Source organism: Chiloscyllium punctatum, chromosome 38, assembly GCF_047496795.1.
Source record: "Chiloscyllium punctatum isolate Juve2018m chromosome 38, sChiPun1.3, whole genome shotgun sequence".
NCBI classification, from domain to species: domain Eukaryota; kingdom Metazoa; phylum Chordata; class Chondrichthyes; order Orectolobiformes; family Hemiscylliidae; genus Chiloscyllium; species Chiloscyllium punctatum.
This window is the reverse complement of record NC_092776.1, coordinates 55,015,438-55,035,675: the sequence shown is the minus strand read 5'-3', so window position 1 is coordinate 55,035,675 and position 20,238 is coordinate 55,015,438. Positions and strand designations below refer to the sequence as shown.

The 20,238-nt window shown below is 39.6% G+C and overlaps 1 protein-coding gene across 6 annotated transcripts in view; it reads left to right on the top strand.

Moving 5' to 3' along the window:
- The window catches only part of rhobtb1 (Rho related BTB domain containing 1), a 90,620-nt gene that overhangs the window by 15,924 nt on the left and 54,458 nt on the right, over positions 1-20,238 (top strand). For 5 of the 6 annotated variants that reach the window (XM_072557917.1, XM_072557919.1, XM_072557918.1 and 2 more), the window contains exons 2-3: positions 18,429-18,630; positions 19,413-19,516. In XM_072557917.1, the coding sequence (XP_072414018.1) occupies positions 18,439-18,630; positions 19,413-19,516 (296 nt within the window). In that variant the 5' untranslated portion in view covers positions 18,429-18,438. Of the gene's footprint in view, positions 1-18,428; positions 18,631-19,412; positions 19,517-20,238 lie in introns of those variants that run through there. The other variant, XM_072557920.1, reaches the window with a different exon arrangement.

Sequence of the window (20,238 nt, the reverse complement as noted above, 5' to 3'; positions counted from 1 at the left end):
TGGCATGCAGGTCTTTGTGCATCTCTGATAGCCAGTGACTAGTCTGTTTCATCTAGGACCATCTGGAGAATTTGGCTGCAATGAGTTATGGAATTATACAGCATAGAAATTGGTCTTTCAGTCCAACTTGCACATGCTGAACCAAATTTCCCAAACTAAATTAGTCCCGTTTGCCTCATGTCTCTGTAAACCTTTCCTATTCGTGTACCAGTCCAAATATCTTTTAAATGTTGTAATTGTACCTGCATCTGCCACTTCCTCTGGCAGTGCATTCCATATATAAACCTCTGAGTGAAAAGGTTGCCCTCAGTTCTGTTTTCTATCTTGCCCCCTTCCTAAAAAATATAATGTCTAGTTTTGAACTCACCTACCCTAGGGAAAAAATCTTTTGCGATTCGTCTTATCTACATCCCTCATGACTTTATAAATCTCTGTAACCCCCTTAAGCTCTTATGCTTCAGTTTGAAGAGGTGACAAAAAAAGATTGAAGGCAGAGAAGTAGATATTATCTGTATGGACTTCAACAAGGTGTTCAACAAGATTCCACATGGTTGATCAAGGTTGGATCACATGGGATTCAAGGGTGCCAGTCAATTGAAAACAAAAAGAGGAGACATTGGCGGTAGAGGAGGTGGGTAGAATGGTTAGAAGAAAATTAGGCAGCTAGGAATGTGGAAACAGTTTGTAAGAGCTTTTCTAAATACTGTATATAAAAGGAGAGTAGCTAAACTAAACACTGCTTCCTTGGTCAAATCAGGCAAAATAGTCATCGTTGATGAAGAAGTGATCAGAGACTAGAAACTAATGGATTGCCAGGTCTAATGGCCTATGTCCTGGTGTTCTTTTTTAAAAAAAAGGTAGCTTCAGACAGTGGATGCATTGATTAGATTATGGAAAATTTCCTAGGTTCCAACCAGTACCAGAAAAGTGGATGTCAGCAAATGTAATACAGCTACTCAAGAAAGGAGAGAGAGAATCAAACTACAAGAAAGTTACATTGACATTCGTCATTGCAAAATTGCTGGAATCTATTATTAAAGAAGTCTTAATGCATTTTTCTATTCACTCATGGGATGTGGGTGTTGCTGGCTGGACATGCATTTATTATCTACCCTTATTTGCACTTGGAAGGTGGGGTGAGCTGTCGTCTTGAACTGCTGCAGTCCATTTGCAACTCCTAGTGAGATCAGACAGTGTCAGCAAAATCTGAGTGTTTGACAGTTAGAAGATGATAATAGTACATAGCTACAAGGATCAGCCATTCATAATTACTCAGTCTCTTCATCTAAATAATTAATATATCTTTAAATTTGCTGATGATAAAATCATGTGGACATACAGGCTATGAGGAAGGGCACAAATAGGTTGCAGAAAGATACAAGTAGATTGAGTGGGCAGTGAGGTGGAGTATGTTATGGGGAAATCACTCACGCTGGTAGCAAGATTAAGAAGCAGCATAGTTTAAGAAGCATGAAATGTTAAATGTACTCTTAGAGGGAACATAAAATTGGTATGCAGATTCAGCAAGCAATGAGATAGGCAGATGAAGTTGCTGATCTTTAATGCAATACCATAATGAGGAAGTTGTGCAACAATTGTATAGGATGTTAGTAAAATCCCACTATGTGATCAAAGAAAGGTTATACTTGCATCAAAATTGGTAATGATCATGGCTGTTAGTTTGGTTCCTGGATACCAGACTGAGTAAACTGACCCTATCCTCTCTGGAATTTGAAAGATTGAGAGGTGATCTAATTGAAACATACATGATCTGAGAGAGCTTGACAGGGTAGACTCGGTTGTTTCCCCTGACCGGGGTATCTTAAATAGGGAGCTGCAGTCTTAGGGTAAAGGTTCAATCATTTAAAACTAAGATGGGATGAAATTCTTCACTAATGCTGATGTGAATCTTTGGAATTCTTTGCTGATGAGCAGGATGTAGTTATTTCATCACTGAATATAGTTACGGCTGCGAAGAGGCACTTTTCATCTTTCTTGAATTCAAAATATATAGGGAGCAGATAAGAAACTGGAATTGAGGCAGACGCTAAGCCCTGATTGTATTCAATGGCTGAACAACCTTGATGGAGCCACATAATCAATTTATGCTTTTTCTTATTTTCTAATGCTATTTGTTATGTTTGTCACGACATGTTAACTTGGCCTTCCATGTATAAGTATCCAAGCACCGTTAACATAATTGCTCATTGATTTTAAAAATCTGCTTTCCTTTCTTTCTTCCAAAGTGCATAGCATCACATTGCTCCACATTATTCTATTTGCATGTTCTTGTTCAGCTATTAACCTGTCTGTGTCCCATGCTATGTATCCCATTTCAGATGCTATATCCTCCCCACAACTTAATTCTCCACCTAGTTGTGTATTGTCAGAAAACTTGGGTGTGCTTAAATTCAGTTCCTTTATCTAAATCATTAATATAGATTGACCTTCCTGTCATCTCCTTTCATGTAGAATGTGTCAGACATTTGGTGCTTTATTAGAAGAGTAGGGTGAGGAATGGCAGAAAATTGATATTAATTCCATAAAGCACATCTCATCAATTCCTTCCAGTAATGTTCACAGCACATTTTTTTTCGTACACGTGACACTCCTTACTCTAAGCTGTTCCATTCTGTACTATTATTGCATTTTAAAGCACCAGCCTGGGCATTATTGCAACCATTAATGGCACATAATTGTGCCTCACAGCTGATTTGTCACGTAGTCAGTTTAAGCACTTCATTGGATGGCTACAGTCAGCTGTTAAAATGCTGCTTTAATTTTGTTTTAGAATTATTTTAGAATAGAACTGTAATCTTTGTTCAAAATGATAATGCGCTATAGTTATTTTGCAAGTGCAACATGAATCTGGAGTCAAGCCCCAACCTGACAAATGTGTGAAGCACAATATGACTTGCAAGGCTGGGGCTCACTCCATTATATTCAATTTCCAGCTCAGGTTTTAATAACAGATTTTTGTTGCATATGTTTAGTGTCTGTGTGAAGCCATTACTTGTAGTGTCAATGAATTCAAAAATACCATTCACATAACAGGTCATTTCTATTCTTAGGAAACCTGGAAATTAGTAAGTGATATTGCACTTACGAGATTCTTTTCACTGGAGCTTTAATGGAGGTTGTAACTGATTTACTTTAAATCCATCAATACCTCTTAAAATAGAGGAAGTTCATTGAACAGCATCTTTCCTAACTTGCACTTTTTATGTTATTTAAATTGAAAATAAGCCTCTTATAATGCTAATAGAATGTTCGTGCTTTGGTAACTACTGAGTCTAAATCGTGCAATTTACATCAAAGTATTTCTAATTTGTGTACTGTAAATCTGTAACAATATCTCCAACCTTAGTTTATTCTTCATGTAACATGATCATATTAAACTTGGAATTGTTTTCAAAGATGACCTGTCAATTATTAACAATGCAGATTATGCTGATGTAGATGTGCTGCATGACCTAGTCAGAAATAGCTTTCATCAGAGAGAATTTTCCAGAAACCATTTGGTGAGTACAAATGCACAGATGAACATTATATGATGTGAAATGTTTAAATTGTCAAAGAACTTTGCTCAAGGCAATATGCTGCCCTATGCTAACTGAATCTAACAGCAATGCATTTGAGCACAGCACTAAGCTGATGTCTTTATTTAGGGCATATAATCTACTTTATGTAGTAATACTCAGAGAAAGATTTTGGGGCAGTGGGAATTAAATGAGACTTCAGATGTGTGAAACAAATTCTACCTGAATAGGTCATGATTAAGACTGTGAATCAGTTTGTTGTTTGTAGGAAAAAGGTCTTTGCAAGTTATAAAATATATTGGCAGCCATTCTTGTTAAAGTATAATAACATTATTGTGCCAAACTCATTGTTTGGGAGGAGCCATAATGGTGGAGCAGCCACACGCTTGTATTCCTTTGAACCAAGGTTGAGTAAATTAATAGAACCCAGCGAGTTCTTATTTACTTAAGACACTGAGTAGTTTCATTCATTTTATGTGAGTTCTGCCCACAGACAGGTCTTTGACTCTGTCTGCTGACGCTTCATCCTGAGCTAGTTTCTTGATAGTTTGTGATTGCCTCCAACTTTCAGGGACAAGATGTGGAGGCAGGTTCCAGACAGAACAGGATTCAGACTTGCAATGCAAGTTATTCTGAACAACACAGTAGCCATCTAGCTAATTGGTTCTAGATTGATTAATCATAGAATCATACCATTGGAGAAGACTCCCTTTGGCCTGTTGAGTCTGCATAGAGAAAAACTACTCTAAATTTATACTAGTCCCACTTTTCAGCATTTGGCCTATAGCCTTGCTATTTCAAGTCCAAATCCAAAGGGAAGGGGGTTGAGAGAAAAATAGGAATGGAATGCAGCTGTGTGTGGGGGGGGGGGTGGTAACTTGGAAGGCAATAGTTGTATGCAGATGGTGGGGTGATGGTGATATGTCAGAGCAGACGATGCAACGGACATGTGAGAAAGAAAACTGGTGAAATCAATGTTGATGCTGTGCGTTGGAGGGTCCCAAGGTGGAAGATGAGGCGTTCTTCCTCCAGATGTTGGGTGGTTGGATGTGGTGGTGGAGGAGGCCCAGGACTTCCTGCATGTCCTTGATGGGGGAGGGGGAGTTGAAGTGGTCGGCCACAGGGCAATGGGGTTATTTAGTGTGTGTGTGTGTGTGTGTGTCACAAAGATGTTCTCTGAAACTTTCCGCGAGTTGGTGTCCTGCCTCCCCAATGCAGAGGAGACCACCTCGGGAGCAATAGTCACGGTAGAGGAGGTGTTTGGATGTGCAGGAAAATGTCTGCCAGATGTGGAAGGATCCTTTCGGGCCTTGGATGGAGGTAAGGAGAGAGGTGTGGGCGCAGGTTTTACACCACCTGCGGCAAAGGAAGGTGCTGAGAGTGGAGGGTGGTTGCTGGGGGACATGGTCCTAATGAGGGAGCTGCAAAATGAATGGTCTCTGTGAAATGCTGATAGAGGTGGGGAGGGAAGTATATCTCTGGTGAGGTGTGACTGTTGGTAGTGAAAATGATGGAGGATGATGTTTTGTACCTAGAGATTGGTGGGGTGGAAGGTGAGGACCTGGGGTTCTATTCTTGTTGCGATTGGAGGGGTGGGGTTCAAAGGTGGAGGTCCTGAAAATGGAGGAGATGTGCTGGTAGGGCATTGTTGACCATGTGGAAAGGGAAATTGTGGTCCTTGAAGTAGAAGGCCATCTGAGATGTTCTGGAGTGGAATTGCTTCCTCAGGGAGCAGATTCAGCAGGGATGGAGGAATTGGGAGTAAGGGATAGCGTTTTTACAGAGAGGGGCTGGAAGGAGATGTCATCCGGTAGCGGTGGGTTTGACTTAGATGTCTGTGTTGAAGCAGTTGCAGGAAATGGAGACTGAGTGGTGCAGGAACCGCAGGGAGGATTGAAAGGAGAAATTGTTTAGGGTGAGGACCAGTTCAGCCGATCAAATTAGTGTGTTGGTGGACGGCTAATAGTTGGGTCAGTGGGAGAAGAAGAAATTGAGGACTTGGAGGCCTTAGCCACGGCGGATGGACATGTACAGGCACAGGATGTCCATGGTGAAGATGAGGTGTTGGGGGCCGGGGAAACCAAAATCATGGAGGAGGTGGTGGGTGTGGGCGGTGTCCCGAATGTATGTGAGGAGATCCTGGACCAAGGAGGACAACAAGGTTTCAAGGTATGAGGAGATAAGTTTGGGGCAGGAGCAGGCCTGCTTCTCAGATGCTGCCTGACCTGCTGTGCTTTTCCAGTGCCACACGTTTTGACTCTGATCTCCAGCATCTGCAGTCTTCACTTTCTCCTACAGTGTAGTATCCACTAATAACCCTAATAAAATTAGTTTTAGCAGAATAATGTGATTTTTAATCAGGTACTATTCTTATAGTGTTGTAAATTGAATCAAATATTATTTGTAGTTTTTATTTTGCAAAGTTTTTCATTCTTTTTGTGATTGGTGATGGATCCAGGGATTAAAGCTTTATGTTGCCCTTGAGACAGAAAATGTATTCCATGAAAATCCTTGGAATTGAGACCCATAATGACAGTTCCTAGTAAAACACATCATGATCCTACTTTCAATTACCTTATAAATGCTAATTCTGTTGACAAAAAAGAGGGAATTATTTTCTGTTGGCATTGGCTATGGCACTGTCAGGTTTCATATTCACACAGACTTAAAAATAGCATTTTTAGTGACCTGTGCCACACGCAAATAAGTCATATTTTGTCCTGGGATGTCTTACCAGTGTTCTCTTCCCTCTTCTGCTAAAGTTCAGGAATTCTGTAGCAGTTGTTTTCTGGCTACTACAACCCCAGTGGTACCAAATTGAAGGAATGTAACTGTGTCTGCATGTTGGTTAATTATAGCTGCAAAACAGCCAAGCTTGATCCTGTCCTTTGAAAAGTCTGTGTTTTTACCCCTAGCCAAATGATCTGCACCAATCAGTAATGCTTGAGCTGAATTTACCTGAATCAGCAGCGATCTTATCTATCAAAGTGCCATGCTGTGGAATATGTTCATCCACTGAACTTTTGGCTTTTATTTGCACTACCCCTGCCAACTTCTTTCTGCTGGAGCTATAACTAGACTGCTTGTCCACACTTAAAGGCACTTCTGAAAATGGGTAAAAACAAGGAGTGCAGGTGCTGGAAACCAGATTCTAGATTAGAGTGGTGCTGGAAAAGCACAGCAGTTCAGGCAGCATCTGAGGAGCAGTAAAATCAACGTTTCGGGCAAATGAGAGAGCCTGAAGGGTGGAGAAATAAATGAGAAAATGGAAGAGGTCAATCATGGACATTTTGGATATTTTGTTAAACAATTTAAGGAAAAACTTTGGGATAGCCAAACAGGACAATAATAGTGCCCCTTTCTTTCTCCTATTGTTGGCATTAAGATATTAGTCTCTTCACTGCTGCAGTTGGAGCACAATTTCTGTTCAGTTTTCTTCTACATTGCACATCTTTCAAAATAATTGTATCACCAATGACCAGGAGGTGGGGGAAAGTTGGTAGTAAGCTTGCCAGTTCCTAGAAATTGTATCAGTCTTAGCTTAGTGGTTGTAATCTTGCACCTGATTCAGAAGATTTTGGATTTAAGTTCCATTCCAAAGTTTTGAGCACGCACCTAGACAGACTGTCCAGCACTGCAATCAGAGGAACTGTCTCTTTGTGAATTAAAAAGAGGCCTGTCCTTCAGGTAGCTGTCACCATTTGAAGGGTGCAGGAGTCCTTCTGATATCCGAATATCATTGTTGTGTGCAAATTGGATGTTGCCTGCATTATTGCAGTAACTCTGCTTCAAAAGCACTTCAGTAGTTGTGGAACACTTTGAGACATTCCAGGAATGTGATTGTAGATCTTCCTCTTTAGACTGGATCTAACATACTATTTTAACCAATTATATGCCTGCAAAAGGCTACCTCACTTCTTATTGGCAAATTATTGAAATCTATAATTAAGAGCAGAGTAACTGAACACTTCAAGAAATTTAAGTTGGCTAAAGAGAACCAACGTGAATTTGGGAAGTGTATATGTTTAACAAATCTGATTGAATGTTTTGAGGAAGTAATTCAAGTAGTAAATGGGAATGTCTATCAATGAAGTTTAATAAGTTTAATAAACTTCCTGAAAGCTTTTAGAAGGTTCTACATCAAGAGACTAAGATAACATGGAAGGCATGGAATTGAAGGCAAGCTATTGACTTGGATAAGGCAGTAGACTATTTTGAATGATGGATCCACCCAGGAATTTGAAGTAATGACTAGAGGTCTTCTGCAAGGATCTTTTTTCATCCTCAAACTATGCACTGTATTAATGATTGTAAAGCACATTACCCAAGCCATATATCCATATATGAAAGAAGACCAGGTTTGGTGGCAAGATAACTAGTATAGATAAGAGCATAAAAGTATAATGAGACATTGACGGATTAATTAGCTAGGCAAAACTGGCAGATGTATTTCTCTGCAGGTATGGATAAGTTCATCAACTTTTCATCAAACCAAGATAGACATAATTATGATTTAAATCTGAAAAGTTAGGCAAATTGGATACACAGTTGGCCTAATGGTAGGAACCAGAGGGTAATAGTGGAAGGATGCTTGTTGGACTGGAGGCCTTTGACTAATGGAGTGTCTCAGGTCAGTGTCGGGCCCATTGCTGCTTGTTATCTATATGAATGATTTGAATGAGAGTGTACAAGACATAATTAGTAAGTTTGCAGATAACACTAAAATAGAAGGTATCATGGACAGTGAGGAAGATTATCAGAAATTGCAGTGGGACCTTGATAGCTGGGGAAATGGGTCAAGAAATGGCAAATGGAGTTTATTATAGGTAAGTGTGAGGTCTTGCATTTTGGAAAGTCAAAACAAAGTAGGAGTTTCATGGTGAATAATAGAGTCTTAAGGTGTGTAGTGGAACAGAGGGACCACGGTGTTCAGTTGCACGGTTCATTGAAAGTGGAGTCCTGGGTAGGCAGGCAGTGAAGAAGGCTTTTGGCACATTAGCCTTCAACAGACAGGGCATTGAGTATAAAAATTGGGAAGTTGTGTTGCAGTTGTAAAGGACGTGATGAGGCCGCACTTGGAATGTTATGTTCAATTTTGGTCATTTTGCTATGGGAAAGATGTTATTAAACTGGAAAGAGTACAGGAGAAATTTACAAAGATGTTGTCAAGGTCTGGGTTATAGGGAGAGTTTGGACAAACTAGGACTTTTTTTTTGGAACGTAGTAGACTGAGGGGGGGTTCTCTAATAGAACTGTCTAAGGTCATGAGAGGCATGGATAGGGAGAATGCACTCAGTCTTTTTTCCCAGGGTTGGGGAATCAAAGGCTAGAGGGCATCAGTTTAAGGTTAGAGGGGAAAGAATAGAAGGGGACCCAAGGGTCAGCTTTTTCTAGTACAGAGGTTGGTACGCATGTGGAATGAACTGCCAGTGGCAGTGGTTAAAATGGGTACATTAGCACCATTTATGAGGCATTTGGACAAACACGTGGATAGGAAAGGTTTAGAAGGATATGGACCAAGTGCAGGGAAATGGGGTTAGCATAGATGGACATTTTGGTCAGCGTGGGCCAGTTCGGGCCGACAGGAGTGTCTCCATGCTGTAGGACTCTGACTGTATGATCACATTTTGTGTATGTGCTATTCTAGGAAGGCATCTTCAGAAACAGTGTATTGTTTGAGTACAATGCAGATTATTTGGAATGTTACCAAGGTGCCAATGGCTACACTATGTGGATAAATTGTATTAAATGTGTTCATATTTCCTCAGATATTGCAAGATAAAGACTGCTTTGATTATGGTGTTTATGATTTTGAATGGAATTGAAATGGTAGACAGAGACCATTTCCATTTTGGGGATGGCTCAGTCAAGAGGACCCAACCTTAAAATCAGACAAGCCATCCAAGAAAGTCCATCTGTGTGCATGGATTGTAGAGAGATTCTCCACAGCACCCTCCCTACCCCCAAGAAAGCCAAAAATCTGCAAAAGCTAGAGCAAGGAATAATTTTAAATCTGAGGAGGATGATTTTCACTGTCTTCGGGTATAAAAGAAAATTGCAGAAAAATTATATTGAGACAAATCTGGCATGGTGCTTTGAATTAATCATTGTGTAACTGCTATGAGTAATTACTGACCAATTAATTACTTACCTGTTTTTACTACAAGAACAAAGTTATCACTTAATCTCCTCCAAATCACCCTTGCTTGCAATTGAAAGTACTGAATCATAGAATCTATACAGTGTAGAAGCAGGCCATTTGGCCCATCGAGTCCACACTGACCCTCCGAAGAGCATCCTACTCAAACCCACTGCCTTACCCTATCCCTGTAACCCTGTGTTTCTCGTGGCTAATCCACTTTGTTCAGTGTCTAAGGATATGCAAGCTATTTGGCATAGCCAGTCCAGCTAAGCTGCACATCTGTGAATTGTGGGAGGAAGCCAGAGCACCTGGAAGAAACCCACGCAGATGCAGGCAGAATGCGCAAACTCAACACACAGTCACCCGAGGATGGAATTGAACCTGGGTCCCTGCTGCTATGAAGCAACAATGCCACTTATACCATCTAACTTTGCACCCAATCTTTAATTCATAATTCCTTCCAATGACCATTTGGTACTGGGAGTCGAGCTGAGTAAAGTCTACCCCTATCAAGAGGTATTGGCATTGAAGCTCTTTTTTTAATAGCAAGGGTTTTGCAATTGTCTTTGTCTATAGTGAAACCAGTAACTGCTTGCCAGTTTACAATTAAGTCTTTGTGGTCTATTTAAAATGTAGTGCTGTGTGTATCATGAGCCAATGGCTTTCATTAAACCACTCAAAGGATTATATAATAAAACTCTGTTGTTGCCCAGATTAATTATTTGATGAACTGTGCATAGTTTCTATTCTGCTTCCAGTCAAGTTCCTTATTTATACCACACACACAACTGTTGTTTGTTTTTTTTGTACTTTTCAAGGTGAGGTTGTTCGGCACTTTTTCCATTGACTCTGAGTTCATACGACTTTCATACTTGTGATTGCCTCTCCCATCAGTGTGGGGAGGTAAATGGGCAAAGATGGTATTTTTATTCTATGCTTACCAGTATAACTCAGCTACTCGTGATGACCTGTTTGCCCTCGAACTGTTGGAATAGGTAGTTTTGTTTAGGTTTTCTCCTACTTTAGCATCTTAAAACTCACACTCTGGTGATGTGATGAATCTGGTTGTTGCCACTGGAATGGAACGAAGCGTTGTTATAGTTGAAGAAATTGTGCATGAAGTGCACACTCCACATGCTGCCTCAAACTAGCTGTTGGCTCCCATTACATAAATTATTTGAAATTACAATAACATCAAGCTTAATTGATCAATTCATATAATACTTAATGACTTTCATAATGGAGGAAATAGTTTTAATGGGTCATTTTTGGAAGTTATTTGAATTTCAGCACTTCTGACTGCCTCTCCTTGACTTGTCAGTTGCCTCTTGTACATATGCATTAAGGAAGTACTTTGCCACCTTTTTAAGTGTTGCATTTACCATGTTTAAATTTAGCATTGCACATGCATCTGAACTATACTCAAAAGTAGCAACAAATACCAACTGTGGTAGACAGCAGACCAATTGGATGTGAGAAAATAGATGAATTTCCAACAAAAACATTACAGAAGTATCAGTAACAGACTGACAAAACTTCCCTGTTCTTTAAAAAAGAGAATCTAGGAAATATCTACTTTTCTTGAAATCTTTGGCTGTCTTGTTTCTCAATTAAAGATTTACTATTTTAATATAATGAGGATGTAAAAATGAGAAGTTAGAAGAAAATGATTTGAAATGCCCTTTCTGTTCTTTTAAATGCTTCTTTTCATTTTATTTCAGGGGCCTATTCACATTTTCAATTTATAGTTATTTTAGTTTGCCAAAACAATTCCCCTCAGCTGAAAAGAAGCAAGCTACTGCTCTCAACATGCAGTTGTGTTTAAGACATCTTGTTTTATTTTTAAGCAGGATTCTATCAGTAAGACTACCATTTCCAAGCATGATAAATTTCTAGTTTTTAATCCACCTCTCATCACTTCCCACATCTGTTTCAAAGGAATGCAATATTACTGCTAATACAAAGAAAAATACAAATCATAATTTTGGAACTTTTGAAAGAAAAAGTAAATTTGGTTTCTTTAGTACAAAAGTATCAGCATGTTGAGAAACATGAGCATTATGAAAGTAAGTTTTTGATAGAAAAGAATGAACGTTCATTCATGCAATTCTCACTTCCTTGGTTACAGTGAATTATCAACAGTAAAGGAAGTGGTTACTTTCAGGCTCTTCCTCCTCTTCGTCTGTATACTTCTCCCTTTAAACATCATCTGCAAGTATCAAGTTAGCTTCAACGTGTATCTTAGTACTTGTAAGCTACACCACTGCACTGCTTCTGTGGTGTCACACTGCTTCTGATGCCGAGTCATTTGATGTGGCTTAACCTCCTTCTGCTAAACCTTGGGAAGACTGAAACCATTGTCTTTGCTATTACAGGCTCAATTATCATATTTGCCCATCAATGAAGGTTTAATTAGAACTGAGCTAAGTTCGACTCCCAATGCAATCACTGAGACAGCCTTCTTTCATTTCCATCATACCCACCTCTGTCCCTATCTCAGGAATTCTGCTGTTGAAACACTTGGATTGAAGAAAATATGGCAGATGTTGCTGCCTAAATCAAAATTTATTGCCTATCCCTAAATAACCTATAGAAAGTAGCGGTGAGTTGTCTTATCGAACTTCTGCAGTCCATGTGATGTTGGGTACATAGAATATTGTAATTGAAGGAGTTTTAGCATTTTGACTCCGTGACACTGAAGGAATGACAGTATAGTTTCAAGTCAGGACTTATGTGTGGCTTAGAGGGGAACATCCCTGAAGTGGTGATCTCGTTCATCTGCTTTCCTTGGCCTTTTAAGTCGTATAGATCAATAATTTGGAAGGTGCTGTTGCAGGAGCCTTGGTAAGTCACAGTAGGACACTTTCTGCATAGCGGCATAGGAAGTGGAGGAGTGAATATTGAATGTATTAAATGGGATCCAATCAAGCTGATTTAGAGTCATAGAGATGTACAGCATGGAAACAGACCCTTCGGTCCAACTTGTCCATGCCGACCAGATATCCCAACCCAATCTAGTCCCATCTGCCAGCACCTGGCCCATATCCTTCCAAACCCTTCCTATTCGTATACCCATCCAAATGCCTCTTCAATGTTGCAATTGTACCAGCCTCCACCACTTCCTCTGGCAGCTCATTCCATACCTGTACCACCCTCTGTGTGAAAAGGTTGCCCCTGAGGTCTCTTCTATATCTTTCCCCTCTCACCCTAAACCTATGCCCTCTAGCTCTGGACTCCCCCGACCCAAGGAAAAATACTTTGTCAATTTAACCTATCCATGCCCCTCATAATTTTGTAAACCTTTATAAGGTCACCCCTCAGCCTCCGACGCTCCAGGGAAAACAGCCCCAGCCTGCTCAGCTTCTCCCTGTAGCTCAAATCCTCCAATCCTGGCAACATCCTCAAATCTTTTCTGAACCCTTTCAAGTTTCACAATGTTTTTCAGATAGGAAGGAGACCAGAATTGCACACAATATTCCAAAAGTGGCCAAACCAGTGTCCTGTGCAGCTGCAATATGACCTCCCAACTCCTATACTCAATACTCTGACCAATAAAAGAAAGCGTACCAAACACTGCCTTCACTATCCTATCTCCCTGCGACTCCACATTCAAGGAGCTATGAACCTGCACTCCGCGGTCTCTTTGTTAAGCAACAGTCCTTAGGACCTTACCATTAAGTGTACAAGTCCTGCTAAGATTTGCTTTCCCAAAATGCAGCACCTTGCATTTATCTGAATTAAACTCCATCTGCCACTTCTCAGCTCATTGGCCCATCTGGTCAAGATCCTGTTGTAATCTGAGGTAACCCTCTTCGCTGTCCACTACATCTCCAATGTTGGTTTCATGTGCAAACTTACTAACTGTACCTCTTATGCTCACATCCAAATAATTTATGTAAATGACAAAAAGTCGAGGACCCAGCACCGATCCTTGTGGCACTCCACTGGTCACAGGCCTCCAGTCTGAAAAACAACACTCCACCACCACCCTCTGTCTTCTACCTTTGAGCCAATTCTGTATCCAATTCTGTATCCAAATCCAAATCCCTGTATTCCATGAGATCTAACCTTGTTAACCAGTCTCCCATTGGGAACCTTGTTGAACACCTTACTGAAGTCCATATAGATCACATCTACTGCTCTGCCCTCATCAATCCTCTTTGTTACTTCTTCAAAAAACTCAATCAAGTTTGTGAGACATGACTTCCCATGCACAAAGCCATGTTGACTATCCTTAATCAGTCTTTTCCTTTCCAAATACATGTAAATCCTGTCCCTCAGAATTCCCTCTCGCAACTTGCCCACCACTAACATCAGGCTCACCGATCTATAGTTTGCTGGCTTATCCTTACCACCCTTCTTAAACTGTGACATCACATTAGCCAATCTCCAGTCTTCTGGCACCTCACCTGCGACTATTGATGATACAAATATCTCAGCAAGAGGCTCAGCAATCACATTTCTGGTTTCCCATAAGGTTCTAGGGTACACCTGATCAGGTCGTGGGGATTTATCCATCTTTATGCGTTTCAAGACATCCAGCACTTCCTCTGCTGTAATATGGACATGTTGCAAGGTGTCACCATCTATTTCCTTACAGTCTATATCTTTCATATCCTTTTCCATAGTAAATACTGATGCCAAACACTGGTTTAGTATCTGTCCAATTTTCTGCAGCTCCACACAAAGGCTGCCTTGCTGGTCTTTGAGGGGTAAAAACAATGACTGCAGATGCTGAAAACCAAATACTGGATTAGTGGTGCTGGAAGAGCACAGCAGTTCAGGCAGCATCCAACGAGCAGCAAAATCGACGTTTCAGGCAAAAGCCCTTAGGGGCCCTATTCTCTCTCTAGTTACCCTTTTGTCCTTAATGTATTTGTAAAACCCTTTGGATTCTCCTTAATTCTATTTGCCAAAGCTATCTCATGTTCCCTTTTTTCCCTCCTGATTTCCCTCTTCAGTATACTCCTACTGCCTTTATACTCTTCTAAGGATTCACTCGATCTATCCTGTCTATACCTGACATATGCTTCCTTCTTTTTCTTAACCAAACACTCAATTTCTTTAGTCATCCAGCATTTCATATATCTACCAGCCTTTCCTTTCACCCTAACAGGAATATACTTTCTCTGGATTCTCGTTTTCCCGCTGTCCCTTTTACCTGCTCCCAATCAGCTTTCGAAAGTTCTTGCCTCACACCGTCAAAATTGGCCTTTCTCCAATTTAGAACTTCAACTTTTAGATCTGGTCTATCCTTTTCCATCACTATTTTAAAGTTAATAGAATTATGGTCACTGGCCCCAAAGTGCTCCCTGACTGACACCTCAGTCACCTGCCCTGCCTTATTTTCCTAGAGTAGGTCAAGTTTTGCACCTTCTTTAGTAGGTACATCCACATACTGAATCAGAAAATTTTCTTATACACACTTAACAAATTCCTCTCCATCTAAACCCTTAACTGATTTCTTTGTCTTGGATGGAACCAAGCTTCTTGAGTGACATTAGAGCTGCACTCATCCAGGCAAATGGAGGGTGTTCAATCACACTTGTAACTTGTGCCTACTTCTTCCCTTCTGATGAAGGGAAGCTCATCAAAGAAGCAGCTGAAGATGGTTGGGCCTTCAACCCTACCCTTCAGAGTCCAGTGATGCCCTGTATCTGAAGTGCTTGACCTGCCACAACCAAAAATCTTCAATTAGACTTGGTATGGTTCCAACCGTCATTTTTTTTTCCCTTATTCCCAGTGACTCCAGTTTTGTTTAGTGCTCTTTTTGCCACATTTGGCGAAATGCTACTTTGATATTTAGCGCAGTCAACATCATTTGCTCGTATCTGCAGATGAAACCAATGCATTGCTCTCATTGCTCTAATGATCTAACAAGATCTTCCCACTCTATTCTTTCACAAGCATCAGCTCATCAAAAACAAATTCCAGTCATATCCTAAATCACACTTATCCATTGCCTCCAATTGTCCATACATCCTGACTAACATTGACTTCAATTCCACTAATGTCTTGAGTTTAATGATCTAACCTTTGTCTTTAAATCACTTAAACATAGTGCCGTCCCTACATCTGTAACCTCTTCTCCCTCAAACTCCGTTCTCATGCATTTTGCCTCTTGTGGATTCTTTCTTTTCTTAGACTCTCAATTGTGGTGTGCCTTCAGCTGCGCAAGTCACTTTCTCTAGCATTCCCATTTCATACTCCCATTGCCTTTTTCTAGGTCATCTAAATGTTGGTCATTTTGATAAGATCTCTTTATTTTACTTAGCATCTGTTTTTCAACAAAGCCTCTTTTGAGATGTTTTCTATCTTAAGGTGTCAAATTATTGATGAGAATTAAACAGGTGATACAACGGCCTTTTTACAAGAGACACCAATGGTTAGAGGTTTTTTTGTCTTGTATAATGTTGCAAAAAATAACATTTAATATAGTAGCAACATGGTTACTGGTAGCCACTAACCGGGTGCTACCAACAAGTCACAGACATTCTGTTCATCGTGCCATTGATTCATGTGATATGTCAATGTCCGTGCTTTGTGATGTTAGATATATAGTGTCTGTCGAGGTAAAAACAATGACTGCAGATGCTGGAAACCAGATTCTGGATTAGTGTTGCTGGAAGAGCACAGCAGTTCAGGCAGCATCCAAGGAGCAGCGAAATTGACGTTTCGGGCAAAAGCCCTTTTGAAGGTCCTGATGAAGGGCTTTTGCCCGAAACGTCGATTTCGCTGCTCCTTGGATGCTCCCTGAACTGCTGTGCTCTTCCAGCACCACTAATCCAGAATACAGTGTCTGTCGCCAATACTGACAGATCATAGCAAACATCATGTCCTTTCAGTTGTTTCAAACCAACCCATGCTTGCAAAACTCAAAACACAAGGTCTAACACGAAAATCTGATTCTTATTATATCAACTCTTTTTATTGGCCAACATTTTCTAAATAATCCTGAATGTGTTCAGTTGGCTCGCAGTTTGATCCATTTGTGTGTATTGGAAGCTTAATGTATTAATTCATGTGAAAGAAGGTTGCAGCTGTTTTAACCGATTGGAACAAGTGAAAGCCATTACCTAATTCATTCCTTGGGACAGTGTCTTTACCAATTACAGCCAACATGTCTGATTTAAATTTGAACAAAGTTAACTGTTAGTCATCAGGTAACTGGTACATCTAATTGACTGGTACCTCTGTCAATTAGAATCTACTTGCAATCTAGTCAACATTTTTCTCAAACAGTATAAAAGGAACAAAAAATAAAAAATTGTTTTCTCTTTACTTTTGTGTTTCTTGTAAATGAAGTCTTCACCTGACAAAGGAGCAGTGCTGTGAAAGCTTGTGATTTTAGATAAACCTGTTGAACTATAACCTAGTTTCATGTGACTTCTGACCAAGATAATATTGTGTGTGTTGTGTGATGAAACCTATCTATCATTATAAGCTGTACTACCTATGGTTAGCTATCTAATTTTCCTGGATGATCTGTTACAACAAAAAAAAATTAGGGTGTCTTTGTTTTCTGCCCAAGACAGATGGAATTATTGCTAGTGCCAGGCTTGAGTTATTTTGAATCCTGGCTTCCCATTAAGCTGCCTGTATGCAGCTGCAGATGGATGGTAGTGAGAAGGTGGGGATTGGGGCAGCTCTTGTGCTGATCTGGCTAGGATGCTCGGGCTGAGCATGGAGATGGAGAAAATCCTGGTCTAAACTGAACCAGCATTGAGCTGGATATTTTTGGAGTGTCTCTAGATGCACTGGAGTCCATCGGAAAAACAAACTAAACTTGATGACTTTTTTTTAAGAACCTAAATTAGATCACATTTGCTGAGTTCTGGTTGTTTTCCTGAACGAAGTAGCATTTGTTCGAGCAAGTGATTCACTGGATCATTGTTTTAGCTGCTTAGCTCTTGGTTCAACTATGTGGAAAATGCACTTTTGTATGTTAATGTTTCTAAAGGCTTCCTTTTAATAAGTATAGTACCCCAAATTACATGCTTAAGTAGTAGTTTTCTTCACAGTTGGATTTTGGGCTTTGAGCCCTGAAGAAGGATTATACCTGAAACATTGACTTCTCCACTTCCTGATGTTGCTTGGCTTGCTGTGTTCTTCCAGCTTCCTGTTTGTTTACATTGGGCATCATAGCTGAGTTGTTTCTCAACTCCAATACATTAGGTGCCCAGACATTTTCCAGGTAAACAAAATGATGACTGATTAGTTGTAATTGTCCCCATTCACCGTATAGTCATGATTTAAAGTTATAACTACTTGCCGTTGACTTGGTAGCAGATTTGGACTTTTGTGAGCCTTTTACGTGAGTGTTTTTGAAGTTTAGACCAGCTTGACGAAGTTTCCAATTTTCAACTGTTTCTATTTCCAACACACAATCAGACTGAATAATAGACTGATATAAACACAGGCTACAGGTTTTGGTCAGCAGAATCTAGCCAATTCCACTTCCAGAATGACAAGTAATCCAGTCTAGTTAAATAATAGTGGTGTGTTTGTGTATGATAGGCTTGTTTTTATAAAGACTAAAGATATGGCAGGATTTGGCTTGAATGCACTGAAAAATACCAGTGTTGCAAATTTGCCTACGGTTTAGTACAAACCACAGTATAAATGGAGCAAACTTAGAACCTAAATTAGATCACATTTGCTGAGTTCTGGTTGTTTTGCTGAACGAAGTAGCATTTGTTCGAGCAAGTATGTAAGAGCTGTGTATTCTTTTGTTTGTTCCAATGTAGTTTACTGTAAATGGACACTGCTATGGATTATGAAAGGCCAAATGTTGAAACTATCAAGTGTGTTGTTGTTGGAGACAATGCTGTGGGAAAGACACGACTCATCTGTGCAAGAGCATGCAATACCACCTTAACACAGTACCAGTTGCTGTCCACTCATGTTCCTACTGTCTGGGCAATCGACCAGTATCGTGTTTGTCAAGAGGTAAGAACTTCTTTTACAAAAGTGTGACTTAACTCTGTACAAATATTACATGTACATGATACACAAAGTCAAAGATTATGCTTTGAATATACTCTAACATTATTTGGTCTTTTTCTTTGTCCCAAGATTTCTCTCAAGATTGCCATTCAAAAAACAAGTATTTTATTGAACGGTGTATTTATTTCTTTTTAAACATGGTTCTTACGTAGTTTTAGATTCGATGGTAGAAGCTGTAGGCTTGCAAATCTAATAAAACAGTTGTAAAATTGTATTGTGTATAGGTCACTTTGAATTGAACAAGTTCAGGTTTGGAAACAAATGGAGAAACTAGGAATAAACTATTGCTCTTCAACTTAATAAAGATTTGAATATTTTAAATTTAATAAGATGCTAGAGGCCAGCAAGCATGTTTGTTATTGTAACTGAATGAACAATTTGAAAAAAAATTACACAGCAATCTGACTAATGCCTTTAGAGCTATCTTGAGGTTCTCAATATAAGCACCCTTTTGATCCAATATTTGGAACTGTTATTAAGAGATATGCAAACTGGAGTAAACAAACTTCATTTTAACTCAAGGGAAAGAATTCTGCTCTCTTTGTATTAGGTGTTACTGAACATTGTAATTGTGTTCCTTGTTTTTTTTAGTGTCATGTTGGGAATATACTTGAGTTACTCTCTCTCAGATTAACATTAATGTAATACTCTGAAGTTTGTTGACTTTGCTGTCATTGAATTTAAAATATTTTCAATTTATTGCATTAAATGTTGATTTTGTTTAGGTGCTTGAACGTTCCCGAGATGTTGTAGATGAAGTAAGCATATCTCTCAGGCTGTGGGATACATTTGGTGACCACCATAAGGACAGGCGTTTTGCATATGGCAGGTAAAATAAAAGTGGAAGAAATATGCCACATACAAATTGTGTGTGTGTGTGTTTAAGTTTAATAAACTTCTCAAGGGGATACAGACATTTTACAAAATGATACTGGGGTTCTGTTTTGAGCAACAACTTTTAAATAAAGTATTTCAGTAATAAAATATAAGGTTGGCAATGAGGTTTGTAGAATGAAAAGATCTAACGATCAAACTTCTTAAAATTTGAGTAACGTGTGAATTACCTTTTTAATGTAGTTTCTTCCTGTCGAAAAATGTTTTTGACTGCTTTTAGAGTATATTACCCATCATGTGATTGCTTACTAGCTGTTATTTCCATTCCATTCTTGCTTACCATTGCTGTCTAACATTTTAACTTTTTAAAGTTTCAATTTTTTTGTAGGATTATGGTGCATGGATAGAAGGCAGAAGAATAATTCTATAATATATCCTCTGTTCCCCCCAATTCCCCACCTTAAAAATTACACAGCTACACTGGAAAAATTAGAGTGGGATGCCAGAGGAGGTGGTGGAGTCTGGTACAATTATAACATTTAAAAGGCATTCAGATGGGTACTTGAAGGGTTTAGAGGGATCTGGGCCAAATGCTGGCAAATCAGACTAGGTCAGATTGGGATATCTGGTCGGCATGGACAAATTGGACTGAAGGGTTTGTTTCTGTACTATAAGGAGCAGACACAGATAGGATAGTACAGAAGTAAAAGTTGTTCT